At 39.5% G+C, this 19,461-nt stretch overlaps 1 protein-coding gene across 1 annotated transcript in view; it reads left to right on the forward strand.

Moving 5' to 3' along the window:
* The window catches only part of CCDC169 (coiled-coil domain containing 169), a 46,628-nt gene that overhangs the window by 21,376 nt on the left and 5,791 nt on the right, over nt 1-19,461 (forward strand). Inside the window, exons 4-7 of the mRNA XM_029209960.1 lie at nt 91-201; nt 284-324; nt 15,121-15,219; nt 15,438-15,491. Of these exons, the coding sequence (XP_029065793.1) occupies nt 91-201; nt 284-324; nt 15,121-15,219; nt 15,438-15,491 (305 nt within the window). The remainder of the gene's footprint in view (nt 1-90; nt 202-283; nt 325-15,120; nt 15,220-15,437; nt 15,492-19,461) is intronic.

A 19,461-nucleotide genomic window follows, 5' to 3' on the forward strand; every position in this document is an offset into this window, starting at 1 on the left:
CCAGTATAGTAATGGAGCTAATTAATGTTGTTTTAATGAATAAATGAGAGGTGGTGAGGTGAGCTTGACCGTCCCCACCTCTTCACTCAGGTGGTGAATGGAAAACCCGTTATGAGACACAACTTGAATTGAATGACCAACTAGAAAAGCAGATTGTTTCTCTCAAAGAGAAAATGGAAAAGATCTGTGGAAATCCTTCAGGTACAGAAGCGCCTATATATATGTTTTATAAGTGGAGTTAAAATTGATAAAACATCAGTTGCTCACATTTGCTTTATTGTAGACAGACTGTCTTCTATTCGTGTCTATGAATGGATGCCAGTGGTGAGTAAAAGATGTTGAAACGAAAGGAATGATTGAAAGAAATTATGTGTACTTTTCCCCATACAGATTTCAAACAAAAGTTTAAAGACTGTGACAAGGTCCAAATAAAATATCTTATTCAGTGGAGCTTTCCTGTGATGTAAAGAATCCTATAAACAAGGCCTTCAGCTTGGTCTCTCCTGTAAAAAGCTGGGCAGGGATTCTGTTGCAGGTACAAACAAAATGGAAGTGAAAGGATCTCGGTGGTCAGGCTGGGGGGAAACCTGAGTGTATTCCTTACAACCTGAAAGAGCCTGTTTAACTCAGAAATACCTCTCTCATCCCCATCTAAAACAGTTCCATTCTAGTTCCTAGAACCCATAAATTACCCTGCAACCGCACTGGGCTGCTTCACCTACTTTTTCTTTTGGTTGCCCTAGTGACATCTTTCTTCTTTTGAGAGATAATTTAAATCTCCAATAAATGAATTTATGTTTTCTACTTTACAAAGAGTATCGTTTGTTTTTCATTCATTCAAATATTTGTTAATATTTTTTTTTAATGTAGAGGAGGCCCAAAGCATGACTTATGTTGAACTCTTGCTGAATTTTTATTTCAAGAATACTCAGAAAAACATGGAAATCTCGTAAATAAACCAAGGGTACTTTGCATGAAAATGAAAATACAATACTCAGCCAAATTGGCAGGACTTAATATTACACTAATAACTATAATAACTTGTCCTAAATTAAACATATGTAATATGCAAATTAACTTATATACATTATTTCAGTCTTGCAACAAACCCCATGACATACAATTTTATATTGTTATTTTAATACATGTGATTCTAAGCTTAAAGAGATTGAATGATTTACTCAGTTTCACACAGTCTGGAAATGTGGAGTCAGAGTCTCTCCCTCTTAAACCTCTGCCATTTAACTCTGCTATACCAACAGCCCTTTGATACTGCTGATCAGAAATAATGTGTTTCTCAGTAGCTGTAGGTAGAGCACTAAGATGCCTGCTGTATTCACAGAAGCCCTGGGCGTTTATGGAGAGTGCTCTTTGAATAACTGCAAACCTTTAGTGAAAGACATAGAAAAATCTTGTATTTTTGTTAATGAATTGAGGGAGAAATTAACTTTTTTGCAGACCTCTCTGTTATTTACAACCCAGAAATACCCTTATGTCTGTGTGTTGGAAAGTCAGGAAAATAACGTGTGTTTTTTTGTTGTTGGAAAAGTGGTGAAGTTTTTTCCTCTGCCATGGAGTCATAGCTCCATCTTGTGGTATTTAGAAATTGCTGCAAGGGCTCTTTTAAGCTTAGTGTTTCTTAACTGTAGGTAGAACTTTATTACTACCTACATAATATAAAATATCAAGTTCTACCTACAGAATATAATATATTCTGGCTTCCTGCTTCTTGACAGCCTACCCCCAGTCATGGCTCAAGAAACGGGGTATCTAGCCTCCTGGAGGGTAGCAACAAGTGCTGGTGTGACATGGGAGAAGACTCTGTAGCATATCTAAAAAGCATTTAATCAGTTTTCTCATTGCTACCTCAGGCTCTGTAATCTATTCATGTTCACAAAAATACTTATTTCCCTTGATGAATTTGTCTTATTCTTGAAGAAAATGTCTTTCTTTAAGAGGTTTAGAGCTGGAGGCAGAGAATTACATTTCTCTTCAGTAAAGAACAAAAGAAATGTTAGAAGAACCAAGAGTGGGGCCACATACTAAGCAGAAAGGAGAGAGAATGAAAGTTCAGGCTCTTAAGGAGCTGGTCCTCTCTATTCTCTGGGCAGATGCCCTGAGTACCTGGGTTTTCTTACACAGTGGAATCCAGGGGGCGTTTGTCTGAAGAGCGGGGATTAGGAATCTAACCGGGGAGTTGGTGATGGAAGTAGCCAACTACTGAGCAAAAAGCATTGGGGATCCAAAAATCCTATATCCAGGATAGGAAAGAAATCTCTCTTTTCCGAGGACAAAAGCGATAGTCTTATTCTTTATATCAGAAACAATATTTGTGAGATTCAGACATGTACCATTTGTGTAATACAAACATTTTTGGTTTTCTGTTAGGTTGATAATCAGAGAAAAGGGCCTAAATTAGTTGTTTTGTGGGACAGAGTTTTGTGGGACAGAGTATGACTTCAAATGCTATTTGTAAATTTACTGACTCTCTATCCTTGTTGTAGATTGCTTAGTCTTTAGGAGTAACCTGAACCCACATACTTAAGAAACTGATGTCAGTTAGTTTGAATACTAATTTTGAGCAATTTCAAAGTGCAGCTTTGCTTATGAGCAACAGAAGGATGAACACTGGTTTTTGACCTGTGTATGTCTAATTTCTTTAAATGTTATCATTAGAAAAAGAAATATGAAATGTCCAATAGTTATTTTCAACCTGGACCACTAAAGTGGACTTGATTTTAATATTTTAGAAAAAAGTATTTACTTAAGTGAGAGTGGGGTTCTAGTCCTTGTTCGGATACAGATGGGCTTCAAGCCTTCAACCTTTCTGAAGATTACTTTTCTCATCTGAAGGCAGTATGATTAGATAAACTTTAAAGTGTCTTACAGTGATATAACTTGTTAAACTTTAATTTTAGCAAGATGTCTCAGTTAAGGGTTATGTTTGGCTGCATATAGGAGAAAGGCTTAAACAAGTAAGTTATTTTGGAGCTTTTCCTCATGTAACAGGAAAGGTGGAAGGTATGCAGTCAGGGTTGGTGCAGTGGCTCTATAATGCCTTCAGGAATCCAGACTCCTCCTGACTTTCCACTCTGCCATCCTTTAATGAGTGGCTTCTCACTTGCTTCACAGTCTCATTCAAGGAAAGAAGTAGGAGAAGGGAAAAGGGAAAGGTGAAAGCTAGTCAAGTCAGCTTCCTCTTAACGAGCTGCACCCAGCAGTTTCCCTGTACATCTCATTGGTTAGAACTTTATCACCTGGCCACCCATGTTTGCAAGGAAGGCTGAGATTTGTAGTGTTTTAACTGAGCATAGTAGGACGAAGGGGAAGATGGACATTGGATGTGCAGTCAGTTCCATCTGCCACGCACAAGCTCTATCACCACATTTCATTTTAAGGTAATATGTATTTATTTAATATTATTTGGAAAATAAAAGAGAAGAAAAGTATTAAGTTAAACACATCTACTGCTGTCTTCTTAGTAATTTTTGGTGTGTATATATATTGATTAAAAGGAACAACTCAATAGATAAGACAACCAAAAGGGGAAAAAAGGAATAAAAAAAAGGACTGCACTTTAAAAAAAATATGTAATTGTAACCTTACTTCATGGACAATTTTGTATTTTATTGCTATGTTCACCATGGACATTTAAATCAATTATTTCTTATGTTTTCTTCATGTACATTTTTAAGGGCTACATTATATTCCATTGCATTGGATTATTAATATTCAATTACTTTCCCCTATAGTTCAATAGTTTAGGGTATTTCTAGTTTCAATTTTAAATACAACAAAACCCACAGAGGACAATATGGCAAAAAATATATTGTAGTATTTGCAAATCTTTGGATTTTTGTCACTTTTTGACCTCAGCTTTTTTAATGAAAATACTTTATAGAGTCGGGGCAAGATGATCTTGGATTTAGTATATGCCATTCCAGTTTATTTTAAAATACCTTTCTAGAGCTTCCCTGGTGGCGCAGTGGTTGAGAGTCCGCCTGCTGATGCAGGGGACGTGGGTTCGTGCCCCGGTCTGGGAAGATCCCACATGCCACAGAGCGGCTGGGGCCGTGAGCCATGGCCTCTGAGCCTGCGCGTCTGGAGCCTGTGCTCCGCAACGGGAGAGGCTAAAATAGTGACAGGCCTGCGTACTCCCCCAAAAAAATAAATAATAAAAATAAAATAAAATACCTTTCTACATATATTGTGTCTAAACATTCATATAAAAAATATCATGCTGTACGTGGCATTCTTCTATTTTTTAAAAATTCTATCCATGTTAATACATAAAGATCTAGTAAATTTTACCTGCTGTATAGTATTCCATTAGATGTACATATCCTAATTTATGTATTCCTCTATTTCAGTACATTGAAGACTTTTCAAAATCTCACTATGACAAACATTGCCAAGGTGAACATCCTTATAAATGTCTCCGAGTACAGAGTGTTCCTCTGGACTTTGCTAACTTTTCTGCAAAGGCTAGAGAGTAAATATTTTCAGCTTTATAGGTCGCCCCATCTCCCTTGCAACTACACATTTCCACTGCTGTGTTCTAACACATCTTCCTTTACAAAAACAGGCCACAGCCAGATTTGGTGTCCAGGCTGTAATTTGCTGGCCCTTGCTTTAGGGCAGTGGTCCTCAAACTTCCATAGTAACAGAATCACCTGGAGAACTTCATAAAAATATAAAGTTCAGCCCCATTCTTTATCCAGCTTGCTAGCTCTGCAGTCTTTATTAGTTCTCCAGCTAACTCGAATACACACGAAAGTTTGAGAACCGCTGCTCTAGCACACTTATAGCAGAGTTTTTAGATCATGAGATATGCATATATTCAAATTTTCAAATAAAGATAACATCCCTCTGGATCGATCTATCTGAAGACACCCCAGGTCTACAGTTAGTATGTCAGGAATAAATAAGAGAGGTGATGGGAGATGAGCTTGGAAATACATACAAGGACTACATAATAAAGGATTTTGTATCCATGTTAGGGAGTGTGAACTTTTTATATGTGATGGGAAGCTACTGAAGTATTTTGTATACAGTTTTTTTTTTTTTTTTTTTTTTGCGGTACACGGGCCTCTCACTGTTGCGGCCTCTCCCGCCGCGGAACACAGGCTCCAGATGCGCAGGCTCAGCGGCCATGGCTCACGGGCCCAGCCACTCCGCGGCATGTGGGATCTTCCCGGACCGGGGCATCAACCCGTGTCCCCTGCATTGGCAGGCGGACTCTCAACCACTGCGCCACCAGGGAAGCCCTTGTATACAGTTTTGAAGTCATTTCCTACCCCACCCCCCAGGATTCCCCAGGGATGGGTGAGACTTGAAGCAGGAAAACCAGTTAGGATGCTCTTGTAATAATCTAAGTAAGGGAAGGTGTTTTTCAGCTTGGACAGTAGTATATGGGGATGGAGCAGAGGTGACAGATTGAAGAGATGTTGAGGAATGTGGATTTTATAAGTATCTGGATACTCGGGTGAGAGTGGGAGAGGATTTGAGGATGGTTAAGCTTGAATAACTTTGTGGATTAAAATGAGCAGGGCTCTAGAAATCAGAACTAGTGGGGATAATAGGAAATGACTTAGGTTTGTGTGTATTACACAGATACCAGTGGTCAGTCAGCAACTGGAAATAGTTTTAGACTGCAGAACGTTGTCTCTCTGGAAATAGAGGCCATGGAGTCATCAGTGCCACTTGAAGTCATGAAAGTTTAAGAGATTGCTCAGGCAAAAATATATAGTCTGACAAATAGAATTGAGGATTGAACCCTGGGAAATACTAACATTTAAGGTAATTCAGTGAAGATCAATGAGAAGGAAAAATATTGAAAAAGGATGAGGGGGAGAAGTGGGCAAGAGTGGCATCCCAGAAGCCAAGGGAGGAGAAGGTTTGTGAATGATCAGCAGAAGGATGTTCTCCAGGAAACTTCTGGTGCAGGGTAGGATAGAGCTCATGGTCCATAGTTTGGGCAAATTATTCAGAGGCGAAGGATGTAAGCAAGTGCTAACCAGAAGAGAGGATATTGGGGGAAAAAAGTGGTGCAGAGGAAAGTAGGGGTGAGAAAATGGAGTGAGTGTAAGCCATGGAAACATGGCTTCTGGAATTAAACTGTTCTGGTTCAAATTCAAACTATGGGACACTAAGGAAGTTATTTCATCTCTCTGAGGCTTAATTTCCTCATCTGTAAAATAGAGTTAGTTAAACTCTTTTGCAAGGTTGTCATGCAGACTACTAGAGATATGTCAAGCCAAAAGCATAGTGGCTGACAGAGTGAGCAGCGTGTTAGTTCTCTTCCTTCCTTCCCTTGATAAAGGAGAAGTAAAATTTCATTGAAACAAGTCTGTTGTGGGCTTCCCTGGTGGCGCAGTGGTTGAGAGTCCGCCTGCCGATGCAGGGGACACGGGACCAGGTGCCCCGGTCCGGGAAGATCCCACATGCCGCGGAGCGGCTGGGCCCGTGTGCCATGGCCGCTGAGCCTGCGCATCCGGAGCCTGTGCTCTGCAAGGGGAGAGGCCACAACAGTGAGAGGCCCGCGTAGCTGCAAAAACAAGAAAAACAAAAAACAAACAAACAACAAAAAAAACAAGTCTGTTGTGAGATTAACCTTAATCTATTTGGAAGGAATAAGGGCAAGGGTAAGGCCCAGAGATGTGCAATCTGTTTGACTTATTTAGCTGTGCTGTTACACAGTTGTGAATCTTCTGGTACCTTCTTAAAGCTCTCGCAGAATTTTGTGGTTCTTTGTACCTGCCCAGAAAGCAGGGGCTTCTGCAGGGAGTTAAAGCTTCTAATAAAAAGCTCAGAACCTTTACTTCCCTTGGGCTAGCTGGGTATACATTTTCTAGCCCCTTCTGTTTGTGTCCACCAGAAAAAGAATGTAGAGGCTCCCTAATGTATCAGGAATTTCCAGGTGTGTCCTGCAAAGATCTGTAGCCTTTCTGGAAGGCTAGAATCTGTTTTAAGCATACCAAATAACTAAAAGTTAAGGCTAATCTGGCTGTTTCACCTCTGATGAGCAATAGCTATTTCTCAGGTTCTGACCTGGCCCTCCAGGCCTCTTCATTAATCTCTAGTTAGGTAGTCAGGTTACAGAGCTAAGGATGCACTGCGCTCTTTATCAGAGCTTGATGGCTCGTACCATGCAGCCCTGCAGAGGGTTCCCCAGCAATAAATTGAGTAATCTTTCAGTGCTTTACTGTCACTACTCACATTTGACAGTGCATGTCTTGTTTCCTAGATTAGCTTGTTCAGGCCAAGTCAAGCTTAGTACCTCTGATACTGTGCCACAAACAGGAAAGAGGGTTGGCTCCTCTACTTCCCAACTTCCCTTTACTGCCCAGCACTGCTGCATCCTTAGCTGCTGGTCAGTCTTTCGAGTAGTGGTTCTTTAATTTTCAAACTCTGTAAGAATCACATGGATAGGGCTTCCCTGGTGGCGCAGTGGTTGAGAGTCCGCCTGCCGATGCAGGGGACACGGGTTCGTGCCCTGGTCCGGGAAGATCCCACATGCCGCGGAGCGGCTGGGCCCGTGAGCCATGGCCGCTAAGCCTGCGCGTCCGGAGCCTGTGCTCCGCAACGGGAGAGGCCACAACAGTGAGAGGCCCGCGTACCGCAAAAAAAAAAAAAAAAAAGAGAATCACATGGATAATTTATTGAAAGTATACATTCTAGGCATTACTCCCAGAGATCCTCATTTCGTAGGTCTAGGATAAGCCCTGAACATTGGTCTTTTTAGCAGGCATTTCAATAGGTTGTATTACAGAGCACAATTTGGGAAAAAGAAACAAACAAATTTAAGGAATGTATATCCCTCAGAGAAAGATGTGCAAGACAGCATGTCTTGCGACAAGAGTTACTATAAAGTCTTTATCACCAACTTCCACAATTTCCCTGTGGTCAGCTCTCTGACAGCGAGAGTCTTGGTCCTTGACTCATCTTGAATCAAAATCAGTGACACCTTATCTCAGTCTGTTTGGGCTGTTAAAAAAAAAATACTACAGACTGGGTGGTTTATAAGCAACAGAAATTTATTTGTCACAGTTCTGGAGGCTGAGAAGTCCGGGATTAAGACACCAGCAGATTCAGTGCTTGGTAAGGGCTCACTTTCTGGTTCATAGACAACGCCTTCTTGCTGTGTCTTCACATGGTGGAAAGGGTAAGGGAGCTCTGGAGGATCTATTTTATAAGAACATTAATCCTATTCATGAGGGCTCAAACCTCATAACCTAAGCATCTCCCATGATACCATCACATCAGGCGTTGGGATTTTAATATGTGAATTTGGGGGGGGGGGCACAAACATTCAGACCATAGCACCCCTATTTCTCTCTGCTTCTAATTTTTCCATCAGTGTACTCTCCTTTGTTTTCCACTACATCCAGACAACTTGGACCCTTCAAGGAAACCTCTTACCAGCACACATGCTCTGTCAATCAGATGGTTAGAGCACAGGAGATCCCGCTCCTAAAGCCAACAAGACGGCCTGGTTGGGGGAGGCACAAGGGAGGGAAGATATTTAGTCTCACCTCAAATGTTCTCTGCAGGACTCTTGGTCAATGTGTAGAGAATCAATTGCTAGAAAGCCAATTTGCCGAAATTCAAATCCTTACTACGTCCTTATAAATATAATCTTAAGGCATTTAAAGAAAGGTTCAATTAGCTAAAAACGAAGTCTGTAGAATCAATATGAGGTATTATGTTATAGGCATCACCAGATTCGTGTTCTCCCCAAAGATCAGAATGGTTAATTTGGAGACAGGTGTAGCCTCAAATCAGAGAAAAGTTACAGATTTTATTTATAAATCTAATAACAATGTTGTCCACCAGGGGGCGCTTGTCATTTAAGCATGCAGAACGCCGTGCTCCTTCATTGTTGCAATTGCTTTCACTAAGAGGTACAGCATATCTAGGAGTTGTGATTAATTGTATTCTCAGGTTTTTCTCTTGTAAGCATTCAATAGAGTGATTTTTTAAGCTTGTAGTTTTTATGTGCCCCTCAGTATAGTAATTGCGATTGTTTTTTAAAAAATAAGTGGCAAATAGAGCTTCTTTTCCACTTGGTATAGATGAAAGGGACTTAAAAAATATCTAAGTATATTTGATTTCAGGTATGTGAATAGTATCCTGAAATTTCTTATTCTTTCCCTGTTGTTTCAATCTCCTGTTGGAAGGTGACTTTTTACAAGCAAATTAAGACATGAATATAGGTGAAGTATGATACTGTTTGGAATGCTAAGATCTGTTTAGTTTCAAAAACAAAACAGAACAGCTTTTCCATGATAGTAAGAATTAATTTTGTGTGTGCATGATTTGGGGTGGGGTGGGTAGTTTCTAGTGGTGTCTTCAATTTAGCTGTAGCTCTAGGATATCTTTTTAGGCTGCAGTTTTCTAGTACATGATGACTGATTATATAATCAGATAAAACCAGCTCCTTGGGAAGACCAAGAACTTTAAGTTGTGGGTCTTCTAATGAACTGGAAGTGATGGGATGAGAGACTATGTGCCTATGATAAAATCGTTTTTAAATACTAGTTTATTTTGAAGTAAGTAAAATAAAGAATCAAACTCTAGAATGAACCTTAAGGTTATTATAGTATGGTTTTATAATTTTTAAAGGATTTCTGATGTGTATAATAATTTTATAATTGGAATCACAAATGTATTGCTTTTAATGGTCCAAGGTACTTAATGACTAATGTAGTTTTGCAAAATCCAAAATGTGTTCTCATTTTCTCTCTAGGCAATTTTTAAAATTATTTACTTACATAACACTTTATTTTTTAGAGCAGTTTTGGGTTCACAACAAAATTGGGAGGAAGGTATGGAGATTTCCCGTATACCCTCTACCCCACACATGCATGGCCGTTCCCCTTATCAACATCACTCATCAAAATGAACGTAAATTGACCCATCATAATCACCCGAAGTCCATAGTTTACCCTAGGGTTTACTTTTGATGCTGTACATTCTATGCATTTGGACAAATGTATTAACAAATTTTGGAAGACCCTCAGTTGGAGGAATAGTCATTAACTTAGAGTTGAGGAAGAAACAGCAAAGTGCCTGCCGAGAGGAATATCAGTGAAATTAGAGCAGTCACTCTTCAGACCCACTTAGTGCCTTAGAACTTGGCAGCACCAGGTGCTGAAGAAGGTGGAGGTGAGGATGGAGCTGGAAACTGAGAGATTAATTGAACATATATACGTACATGGAGCAGTTAGTTACTGGGACCCCTCTGCCACCCCATGTGCCAGGATACTCTCCTTCAGTCAGTCGTCTATTTTCTGGAAAAAAAATTAAGCTGCAGTAGCTTTGGACTTTGGGCCTTCAGGCACAGATGAGGGTGAGAGTGAGATACAGGTCTAAAATAATATAATTAAATGAAAATATGTGATCTGGATAATGGGACTCACAGCTCTCTCCAACTTGCCCTACTCCCAGAAAACCAGCAGCTAGGATTAACCCTCAAAGAGTAGGAGATTGGAGGATTCTTCATTTGAAAAACTGAAATGCCCTTAAGAAAAGCAGTCAGTCTGTCCACTCAGAGAATGCACCTCACGGACTTCCCAGGACAGGAAGGTTAACTGACTGAGGACCCTTGGTGTTGGGCTCAAAATCCATCACTGCTTTTCATCAAGACCACACCTCCCACAGGCTGTTCCAGGCCCATGATCAGGTGCAGTGGGGATACCAAGGCAGACCTATTCCTAGGAAACATGGGACCCCACTGTCAGTGACTTTGGCTTAAGGATTCCCTGCTGGCTTTGCCAGACTTTCCTTAGGCTGCATGCCAGCCTGGGATGGATGCTTCCACTTCCAGGACCTTCTCTCCCTCTCCCCTTCACTGGGGGTCAGCCTTGCATTACAGTTGACTACTTTCCCAGCCCTCTCCTGTTCCTTCCCTGTTTCCTTTCACACAGACATTTCTAATAATAGAATCTTTTCACATTTAACCCCATCTTGTTATCTGCTTCTCAGAAGACCACATCTACAACTAGAGGTACTGGGAGTGATATGAGAAAACAGGAGGTTAGATGGGATTTGGCACTGGCTCACTATGTAGCAGGCAGTAGGGGCTGTCCTGATTAGTAGATGTGGCACCAGTAGATCCTGGCTCAGTGTGGCTGTTGAGTTGCTAAAGATTTCACTGATGGTGACCTTGGAAAATGTTCTCATGTAGGGAAATACTGTGGAAGAAGCCATGATGCAGGCATTTGGAAAATATGGGATTATTGCCCAATTGTATTGTCATCCTTCATAAGGATAATGAGAGGCTGAGAATAGTTAGCAAGCACTTAATATCTAAGAGTGAAAAGCAGAGAGCCTTTGTGGTAGCTTCTAAAGAGGCCCTCTATACCAGTAGTGAAAGTGCAGCCACAATAGAACAGCGAGGCTGAAGACCCGATTGTGAGGGTTGCAGAGCTCCAGAGGCATTTGGATACCCAGTCCAAGCAGGCCTGTTATGTGAAGGGCAGGGTCCTGATGCGGATAACCAGGGATCCTAAAACTGTGACAGGACAGCTGGATGGATGCTCGTGATGATGTCAGCTCTACAACTCCACCTGGACCCTCTGGATGGGCAGAGGTGGCCCACCTCTAGCTCTAGTAAGGGCTAGAGCACTCACTGTTCTGGAAGCTGCTCGACAGGCCTCTCTCCAGCAAGGCAACCAGTTCCCCCCCGCCTCAGGAGCTGCCCCACCTCCAATCCTGGCTGCCAAGCCAATTCATGATGGTTCTGTTCAACGGCTATAATTAAAAAAAATTAAGAATGGAGGAGGAGAGGCTGAGGACGTTAACCCAATAGAAAACATAGCTGTTTGCTCATTTCCCAGACCTGAACCAATTTTCAGATCCAGAAATCATAGACCAAAGAAGTGGCTAGGTTCCTAAAAGGAAGGACCCCACAACATCAGTCCAAGTACATATCATGACAATATCTCCAGTCTTCCCCTGAAGAGACCTCTGACCACTTTTACAGGTGACTGTACACTGTGGGAAAGGAAATAACCAGACATTTCGAGGTCTGAGTTGACATTGATCCCCAGAATGGCAATCTGTGCTTGAAGTCCAAATCACACTGGACCCAATGTGCCCACAGACTCCCCTACTCCCACAGTGATACTTTTTCCAGTCCCTAAGTAATTGAAGTAGATATACTTGGCAGTTGAAGTTAACCCTCCATTGGGCCCTCATCTCTGAAGTAAAAGCTATCATGGTGCAGAAAACCTAATGGAAATGTGAGAAATTGTGCCTTCCCCACCCAGGGCCAAAATTGTAAAACAAGAACAATTTGTTATCCCAAGGAAGAGGGCCTAACATAGCCCTGTTTAATTTGCCAGTCTGACCCCTGTATAAACTAGGTGTATCTTGGAGAAAGACTGTAGGCTACTGCAGACTTAACCAATTAGTAGCACCAACTGTTTTGCCAGATGTGGTATCACTGCTAGAGCAGACTAACAAGTCTTCAACATAAGGGTATGCAGCCACTGATTTGGAGAATGCACTCTTTCCATTCCAATTAGAAAAGAGGTTCAAGAAGTTTGTGACTTCTGGTTTCAGCTCCAATATGTATAGTGCTTGGGAGTCATCAATCATGTCATAACAAAAAAAGGTGGATAACCTGAAAATCAATGACTCTTCTTGACTCCTTAGAAATCTGAATTTGCAGGAAAAATTCCCACCCCAAAATCTGTATGAATAGACAAATCCAGACAGTCACCGAGATCTGCTTAACCTGGAACAGAAGCTGCTGCAAACACAAACTGATAGGAACACTTATATGGTAAATGTGATGAATTACTGGAGGAAGAACAGGCAAATCCATTATTAAAGTTGGAGACGTAACACCTCCTGTCAGCAACTGATAAATCAAGAAGGCAGAAAAATCAATGAAGATATAGCTGAGCTGAACATCACTATCAATCAACTCAGTCTATTGACAGTTATAGAATATTCCATCCAACAACAGCAGAATACAGATTCTTCTCAAGCTTACGTGTAACATTCACCAATGTAAACCACGTTGGTGGTTTAATAGGCACCCTATTAGACTCTGAGCTTCATGCGGATAGGGCCTAGGTTTGTAATTCTCACTGTGGTATCCCTACAGCAATGCCTGACACACAGGAGGTGCTTGATGAAAATTTTTTAATAAATAAATGAATTGTAAAATTAGGAGACAAGACAAGGAATCCAGTCTGCATGAGAATAGCAGCAAGATATATTCTAACACAGAGAAAGCATATTAAAAATGCTTAAACCTCAAAGGTTAAAACTGCAAATCCACACCAACAAGTAACAGAAATCATCCTTTTGTCATAGAAACTGCCACTCGATTAATATTCCTAAACCTCTGCTTTCATCATGTCACTTCTTTAATAACTTTCAATAGCTCCCAGTGTGTAGACTCCCGAAACTAGCACACACCAAGCCTTTGCTAACCAAGGCCTTCCCTAGTGATCTTACCTTGCCTCTTATTTATTGCTCAAATACTTTGCTTCAGCTCTTGAATTTATGTTTTTCCTATCTACATTTCTTGTATGAGCTTCTAGAGTTTTGGACCATATCTCCTTCAGTTTTGGACCATATCTCATTAATATAAAAATAATTTTATTCCAGTTGTTTATTTGTAAATTAATTCCTTTTAGAATTTGGAGTGCATTTTCCCATTGACTCAATATTAAAAATGATTAGATCCTATTTTACATCTCTAAAAATGTATTTAACAAATGATGTAAGTGAAGCATATTACTATGGAAGGCTAAGCTTGGAATCCTTGGAGAAAGGGTCTATGCAGCAAAATTTTGAACTATATCCATCACTCCCTGATTGTCCCTTCAAAAACTGTCATCCTTGAGCATTGGTTTATTTCATAAGGGTTTGATTTTTATAGCGAACTCAGTAGGCTTATCCTCTTGTATTTACAGGGCTTTCATTGATTTTCTTCTGGAGCAAGTTTGTATTTGGGGGAGGGGGATTGAAAACCATTCAGGACGCCAGTGCATAATTTTTGAAGACAAATAATGCCTGCCTGAGAAAGATCACTGATCATGTTTTAACAGGGATGCACATATGCATGGTGGAGAATTGTCACTTCCAAAGGATTTTTGTTTTATCACTGCTGTTATTTTTAGAGACTAGAAATTGTCCTGTTTCAGCTGACCTAATTATTCCTATTAATACAATTTTTACACTTCTAATAGTTATTAACAAGTATCTAAGAGAGAATAAGCAAATTTTTTCAAGAATGAGCTGTGTTTCAGGAGAAGGGTATGCGCTCTAAAATAGCTTGCAGTTTGCTCTGTGGAGATTTAAATCGGCAGCTTCCATTTTTATTTGAATGTGTCTTTTAATAAATTCGGTGACCTAGATCATGACCAACAAGAGTTGTGTAGAATTTGACTTGGCGATTTTAAAATCTAATATGTAAGAATATGGGAAGTAATTGGAGTTACTGGAAAAGATCAGTTATTAGTTTAGGAATTAAAATTTTAAACCAAATCAGTGTAGTGCATTATTGCTCTGGCACTTGGCTAACCTTCTTCTCTACTCGGATTCAGCTATTTGTGATGAGGGGTATTTGTGATGGATTGATGTCTTAGATTCCAGAACTGTCCTACTCTACAATATTTTCACAATTCCCCTCATTATCAACCTTATCGCCTGTTCTAACACTCTGCTTTTGTTACCCTGGTAACAATCTTATGAATACACATACAATAATTGTTAGTGTGTGTTGTCTTCGGAGTCAGATTACCTGGATTCTAATTCCAGCTCTACCATTTATTAGCTCTGTGCCTTTGGGCAAGTTATTTAACCTCTAGCAGTTTTCTCAACAATAAAATGGAAATAAATATATTAGCCATCTCCATGGCTATAATAAGAATTAAATGAAATAATCTATGGAAAGCACTTAGCACATGGCATATTGCTAGGGTTCAATGAATATTGTAATTATGACTATTACTATTACTGAAAAGGTACATATTAAAGACTTCTGAAATCACAGACTGATACAGAGGAGAGGGAATTTGTCAATGAAGAAATTGGTGGTCATATTTATTGTTATTTAGAATGTGAGCACATGTAAAAATTTACTGTTTATACTCTCAGGAAGGCTTAAATACATTGCTTAAACAACTAGAGAAAGAAAAAAGGAGTCTTGAAAATCAAGTAAAAGACTCTGCACTGAGACTGGAACAAGAGTCAAAGGTTTGTTTTTATTCTATACTAAGATGTCCCTTTGGAACTGCCATGATTTTTAGTATGTTATCTACAAACCTACTATATAATTCTCACAATATACTTACAAAACTATTTTGTATATTACTTTAAAAAAGCATAGCGACATAAACTTAACTTAGCAGTAGTTTCGCTAGTATTGTAAATCTTCTCTGATGCTGGATTCTACTTCTGTATCTTTCACCTAGGATTACCACAAGACCAGCCGTGAGCACTGTACACACCTTGCCGAAAGGTCTCAAGTAACTTTTGCTTTTTTTACTTCCAAGTTGTAAGAGTTTCCTCTTACTGTAAATTATGTTATTCACTTTTCTAGGTTTTTGATTGGTTTGGCTTGGTAGGGAAACAGCTGTTGGAATTATGGGAAACAAAGGTACCAAGTTTCTGTATATGGAGGGTGAAAAGGTTATAACTTTTATAAAAAGGTAAAAATGAGATAAAAGTTTCCCATATTAAGAGTGTATTTTTCATATTTGCTTCCTCAGTTGTTCTTTTAGTTTGATTTGTAATTGCTAGAATTCAAACAAATAAGTGGTTATCCCTCTGCTGTCATGAAACTTAAGGCATTTTACCTCATAGTTATGCATGGTGGAGTCTAAGATAGACCCAGCATTGCTATTGCTAGAAAGTGTATACTTATAAATGACAGGACAGGAAAGTGATCAGTGAATTATGAAAGACATTGCACATATTTTCCAGTTTTTCATTTGGTTTTTCATCTTATTTATGATGTTGGTATATAGAGTTTGTTTTGATGTTGTCAGACCTATCTTTTATTTATGGCTTCTTATGTCATAGTTTAAAAGACTGTCTTCACCTCAGTGTTTCATAACATTCATCACATCTCTTTAGTATTTATATGGCTTAATATTTGACATTTAAATATTTAATGTTTATTAACTTTATTTTGGTATATATTTTAAGTTTAGGATATGAATTCAATTTTCAGTGTGCATTATCCAAATGGAAGTGTCCAAAGAGCAATTGGATATATGAATCTCAGAAAAAAAAAAAAGATCAGGATTGAAGATATGGATTTAGAACTTATTAGCACAGAGATGGTAAATGACACCATGTGAACGAATGAAATGCATCAGGGAGAATACACAGGGTGAAAAGAAGAGATAGTCTAAGATATAGCTCTGAAGAGTTTCAACAGCGATAGTCAAGGGAAGAAGAGCCAGAAAGAGGGCCGGAGTCCTCAGGACATAGCTACATGAGGCGAGGAGGTAGAGGACCTTGAGGGCTGGTTTTGCCATAAAGGTAATCGGCTAATCACTGATCTGGAGTCTCCAGAGGTTCAATGAAAGGACTGAGAGGAAGGGAGTTAGCACTGGGGATTGGAGCCGACAAGGGGATGCATAGAACAACTTGAGAATGAGAGTCAGGGCAATAGGGGATAAAGGGAGGCTTGGACTTCTAGTGCCAATGAAGATAAGCAGTAAAGTGAGACACAATAGCATCACTCACAGTAGTCTCTTATCCAGAAAATGGACAATCACTTCAAACTTTATGGTTCTGGGTGCTTGGCTGGAAGCCCTGCAGCACTGGCACCCACATTCCTTTCCTCAGACCATGTTCTCTACTTGGAGTACGTTGTTTCTCTTACACTCCAGTTCTGCCTCCTTCAAGGTGTAGCAAAATGCCACCTCCCTTATGAGGCCGTGATACAATGAAAGACCACAGACTCTGGAGTCACTGCAAATTTGGATTTGAATATCAGATTTGTGCCTAACTGTGGTTCAATCTTTTGGAGCCTCAATTTCTTTCTTCCTCTGTAGAAGGGAAGCAGTGGTACTGTAGTTATCTTGCAGGGGATTTGTGAGGGTTTAGAGATATAATGTAAGTAAAGTGCTGAGTGAAATGCTTGGCACATAATTGGTTCTAAATTCCAGTAAATGGTGAATATTATTTTCCTGTGTTTCTTTCCCGATCTCCCTAGCCCCTCTCTCTGCGACAGGGGCATCAGAATTTCTACTTGCCTTAGCCATCCTCCTTTAGCTTTGTTTATCTGAAAAAATCATTTGGGTGGAATAGTTCCTAGTTTGATTATACAGGATCACTGAACATACAATCAAAGCCTATTTTAACAGCTTCCCAGGAAGATGTTAATCCTGTTTCCCTGTATAAATGTTAATAAGGATTTTCACTCTAGAGTGAATTGTTAATCTTTATAGTCAAAATGGTTCTGACCATGTGGATACTATGGTGACTGGAAAGGTCAATGAATGATTTGCAGTTCTTCCCATGCTGAATACATAAATAATTGATTCTTTAGTAGCTAACTAGAGCTTTTTGCTGAGTCTGCTGTTTATATTTCTGCTGGCTTCACTGTTTTGACTGAAACTGAGTTTCCACATATCAGGATTCTTCTAAGTTACACCGTGTATAAGACATTGCTTTTTAAGAATATACAAGCAATATAGCCAATATTTTTTAATAACTATAAATGGAGTATAACCTTTAAAAATTGTCAATCTCTATATTATATGCCTGTAACTTACAGAATATTGTACATCAATTATATTTCAGTTTTTAAAAATGAAAGATTAAAAAAAGGATATACAGACATACCTCAGAGATATTGCAGGTTTGATTCCAGACCGCCACTATAAAACAAATATTACAGTAAAGCAAGTCACGGGCATTTTTTGGTTTCCAGTGCATATTAAATTTATGTTTACACTATACTGTAGTGCAAGAGCATTATGTCTAAAAAACAATATCCGTACCTTAATTTTAAAATACTTTATTGCTAAAAAAATGCTAACCGTCATCTGAGCCTCCAGCAGGTCAGAATCGTTTTGCTGGTGGAGGGTCTTGTCTCGACGTTGATGGCTGCTGACCGATCAGGGTGGTGGGTGCTGAAGGTGGGGCGGCTGTGACAGTTTCTTGAAATACGACCACAGTGAAGTTTGCCACAGGGATTGACACTGCCTTTCACGAATGATTTCTCTGTGGAATGCAATGGTGTTTGATAGCATTTTACCCACAGTAAAACCTCTTTCAAAATTGGACTCAATCCTCTCAGTCCCTGACACTGTTATCAACTAAATCTATGTACTATTCTAAATCCTTTGTTGTCATTTCAGCAGTCTTCACCAGGAGTAGATGCTATCTCAAGAAACCACTTCTCTTTGCTCATCTACATGAAGCAACTCCTTATCCGTGAAAGTTTTATCATGAGATTGTAGCAATTCAGTCACATGTTCAGGCTCCACTTCTAATTCTAGTTTTCTCATTACTTCCATCAGATGGAAGTTACTTCCTTTACTGAAGTCTTGAACCTGTCAAAGTCATGCACGAGGATTGGAATTAGCTTCTTCCAAACTCCTCTTAATGTTGATATTTTGACCTCTTCCCATGAATCATGAATGTTCTTAATGGTATCTAAATGGTGAATCCTTTCCGGAAGGTTTTCCATTTACTTTGCCGAAATCCATGAAAGGAATCACTATGGCAGCCCATAGCCTTACGAAATGCATTTCTTAAGTAGTAAGAGTTGAAAGTCAAAATAACTCCTTGATCCATAGGCTGCAGAATGGGGGTTGTGTTAGTAGACATGAAAACCAATTGTTGTCTATCTCCATCGGAGCTCTGAGGTGACCAGGTGCATTGTCAATGAGCAGTAATATTTTGAAAGGAATCTTTTCTCAGATTACATAATAATAATAATGAAAAAGTTTGAAACATTTTTCAAGAATTACCAAAATGTGACACAGAGACATGAAGTGAGCAAGTGCTATTGGAAAAATGGTGCAGATAGACTTGCTCAGTGTTGGGTTGCCACAAAACCTTGAATTTGTAGAAAAATTTCTACAGATTTATTTGCAAAGTGCAATAAAGCAAGGTGCAGTAAAGCAAGGTATGCCTGTACAGTGCACTGTATACTTCACAGTCAGGCAGAAAGACTGACTAGAGCTTGTTGAAACACACAATAAACTTAACTTCTATTCCCACAAACAGAGAATTCTAGCAATGCATCTGAGAGTTGTTGAATATAATGCTTTGGTTTCCAGATAAGGCACCTGAGGCAGCTCTGTTTGATTGTAAGGCAATTCTAATTTTTAGGCTTGTTAAAGCATCAACTCCTTATTTTTCTTCCTTGAAACTTGTTCCTTCTTCTTTTTCTTTGAGACTTCCTTAAAACCCATTGCTTTTAGTTCCATCCTCTGAAGAGGAAGTCTACACTCTTTCTATATGACAGCTTTT

Source organism: Monodon monoceros, unplaced genomic scaffold (genome assembly GCF_005190385.1).
Source record: "Monodon monoceros isolate NGI ecotype Baffin Bay Population unplaced genomic scaffold, NGI_Narwhal_1 Super_Scaffold_8, whole genome shotgun sequence".
NCBI lineage: Eukaryota > Metazoa > Chordata > Mammalia > Artiodactyla > Monodontidae > Monodon > Monodon monoceros.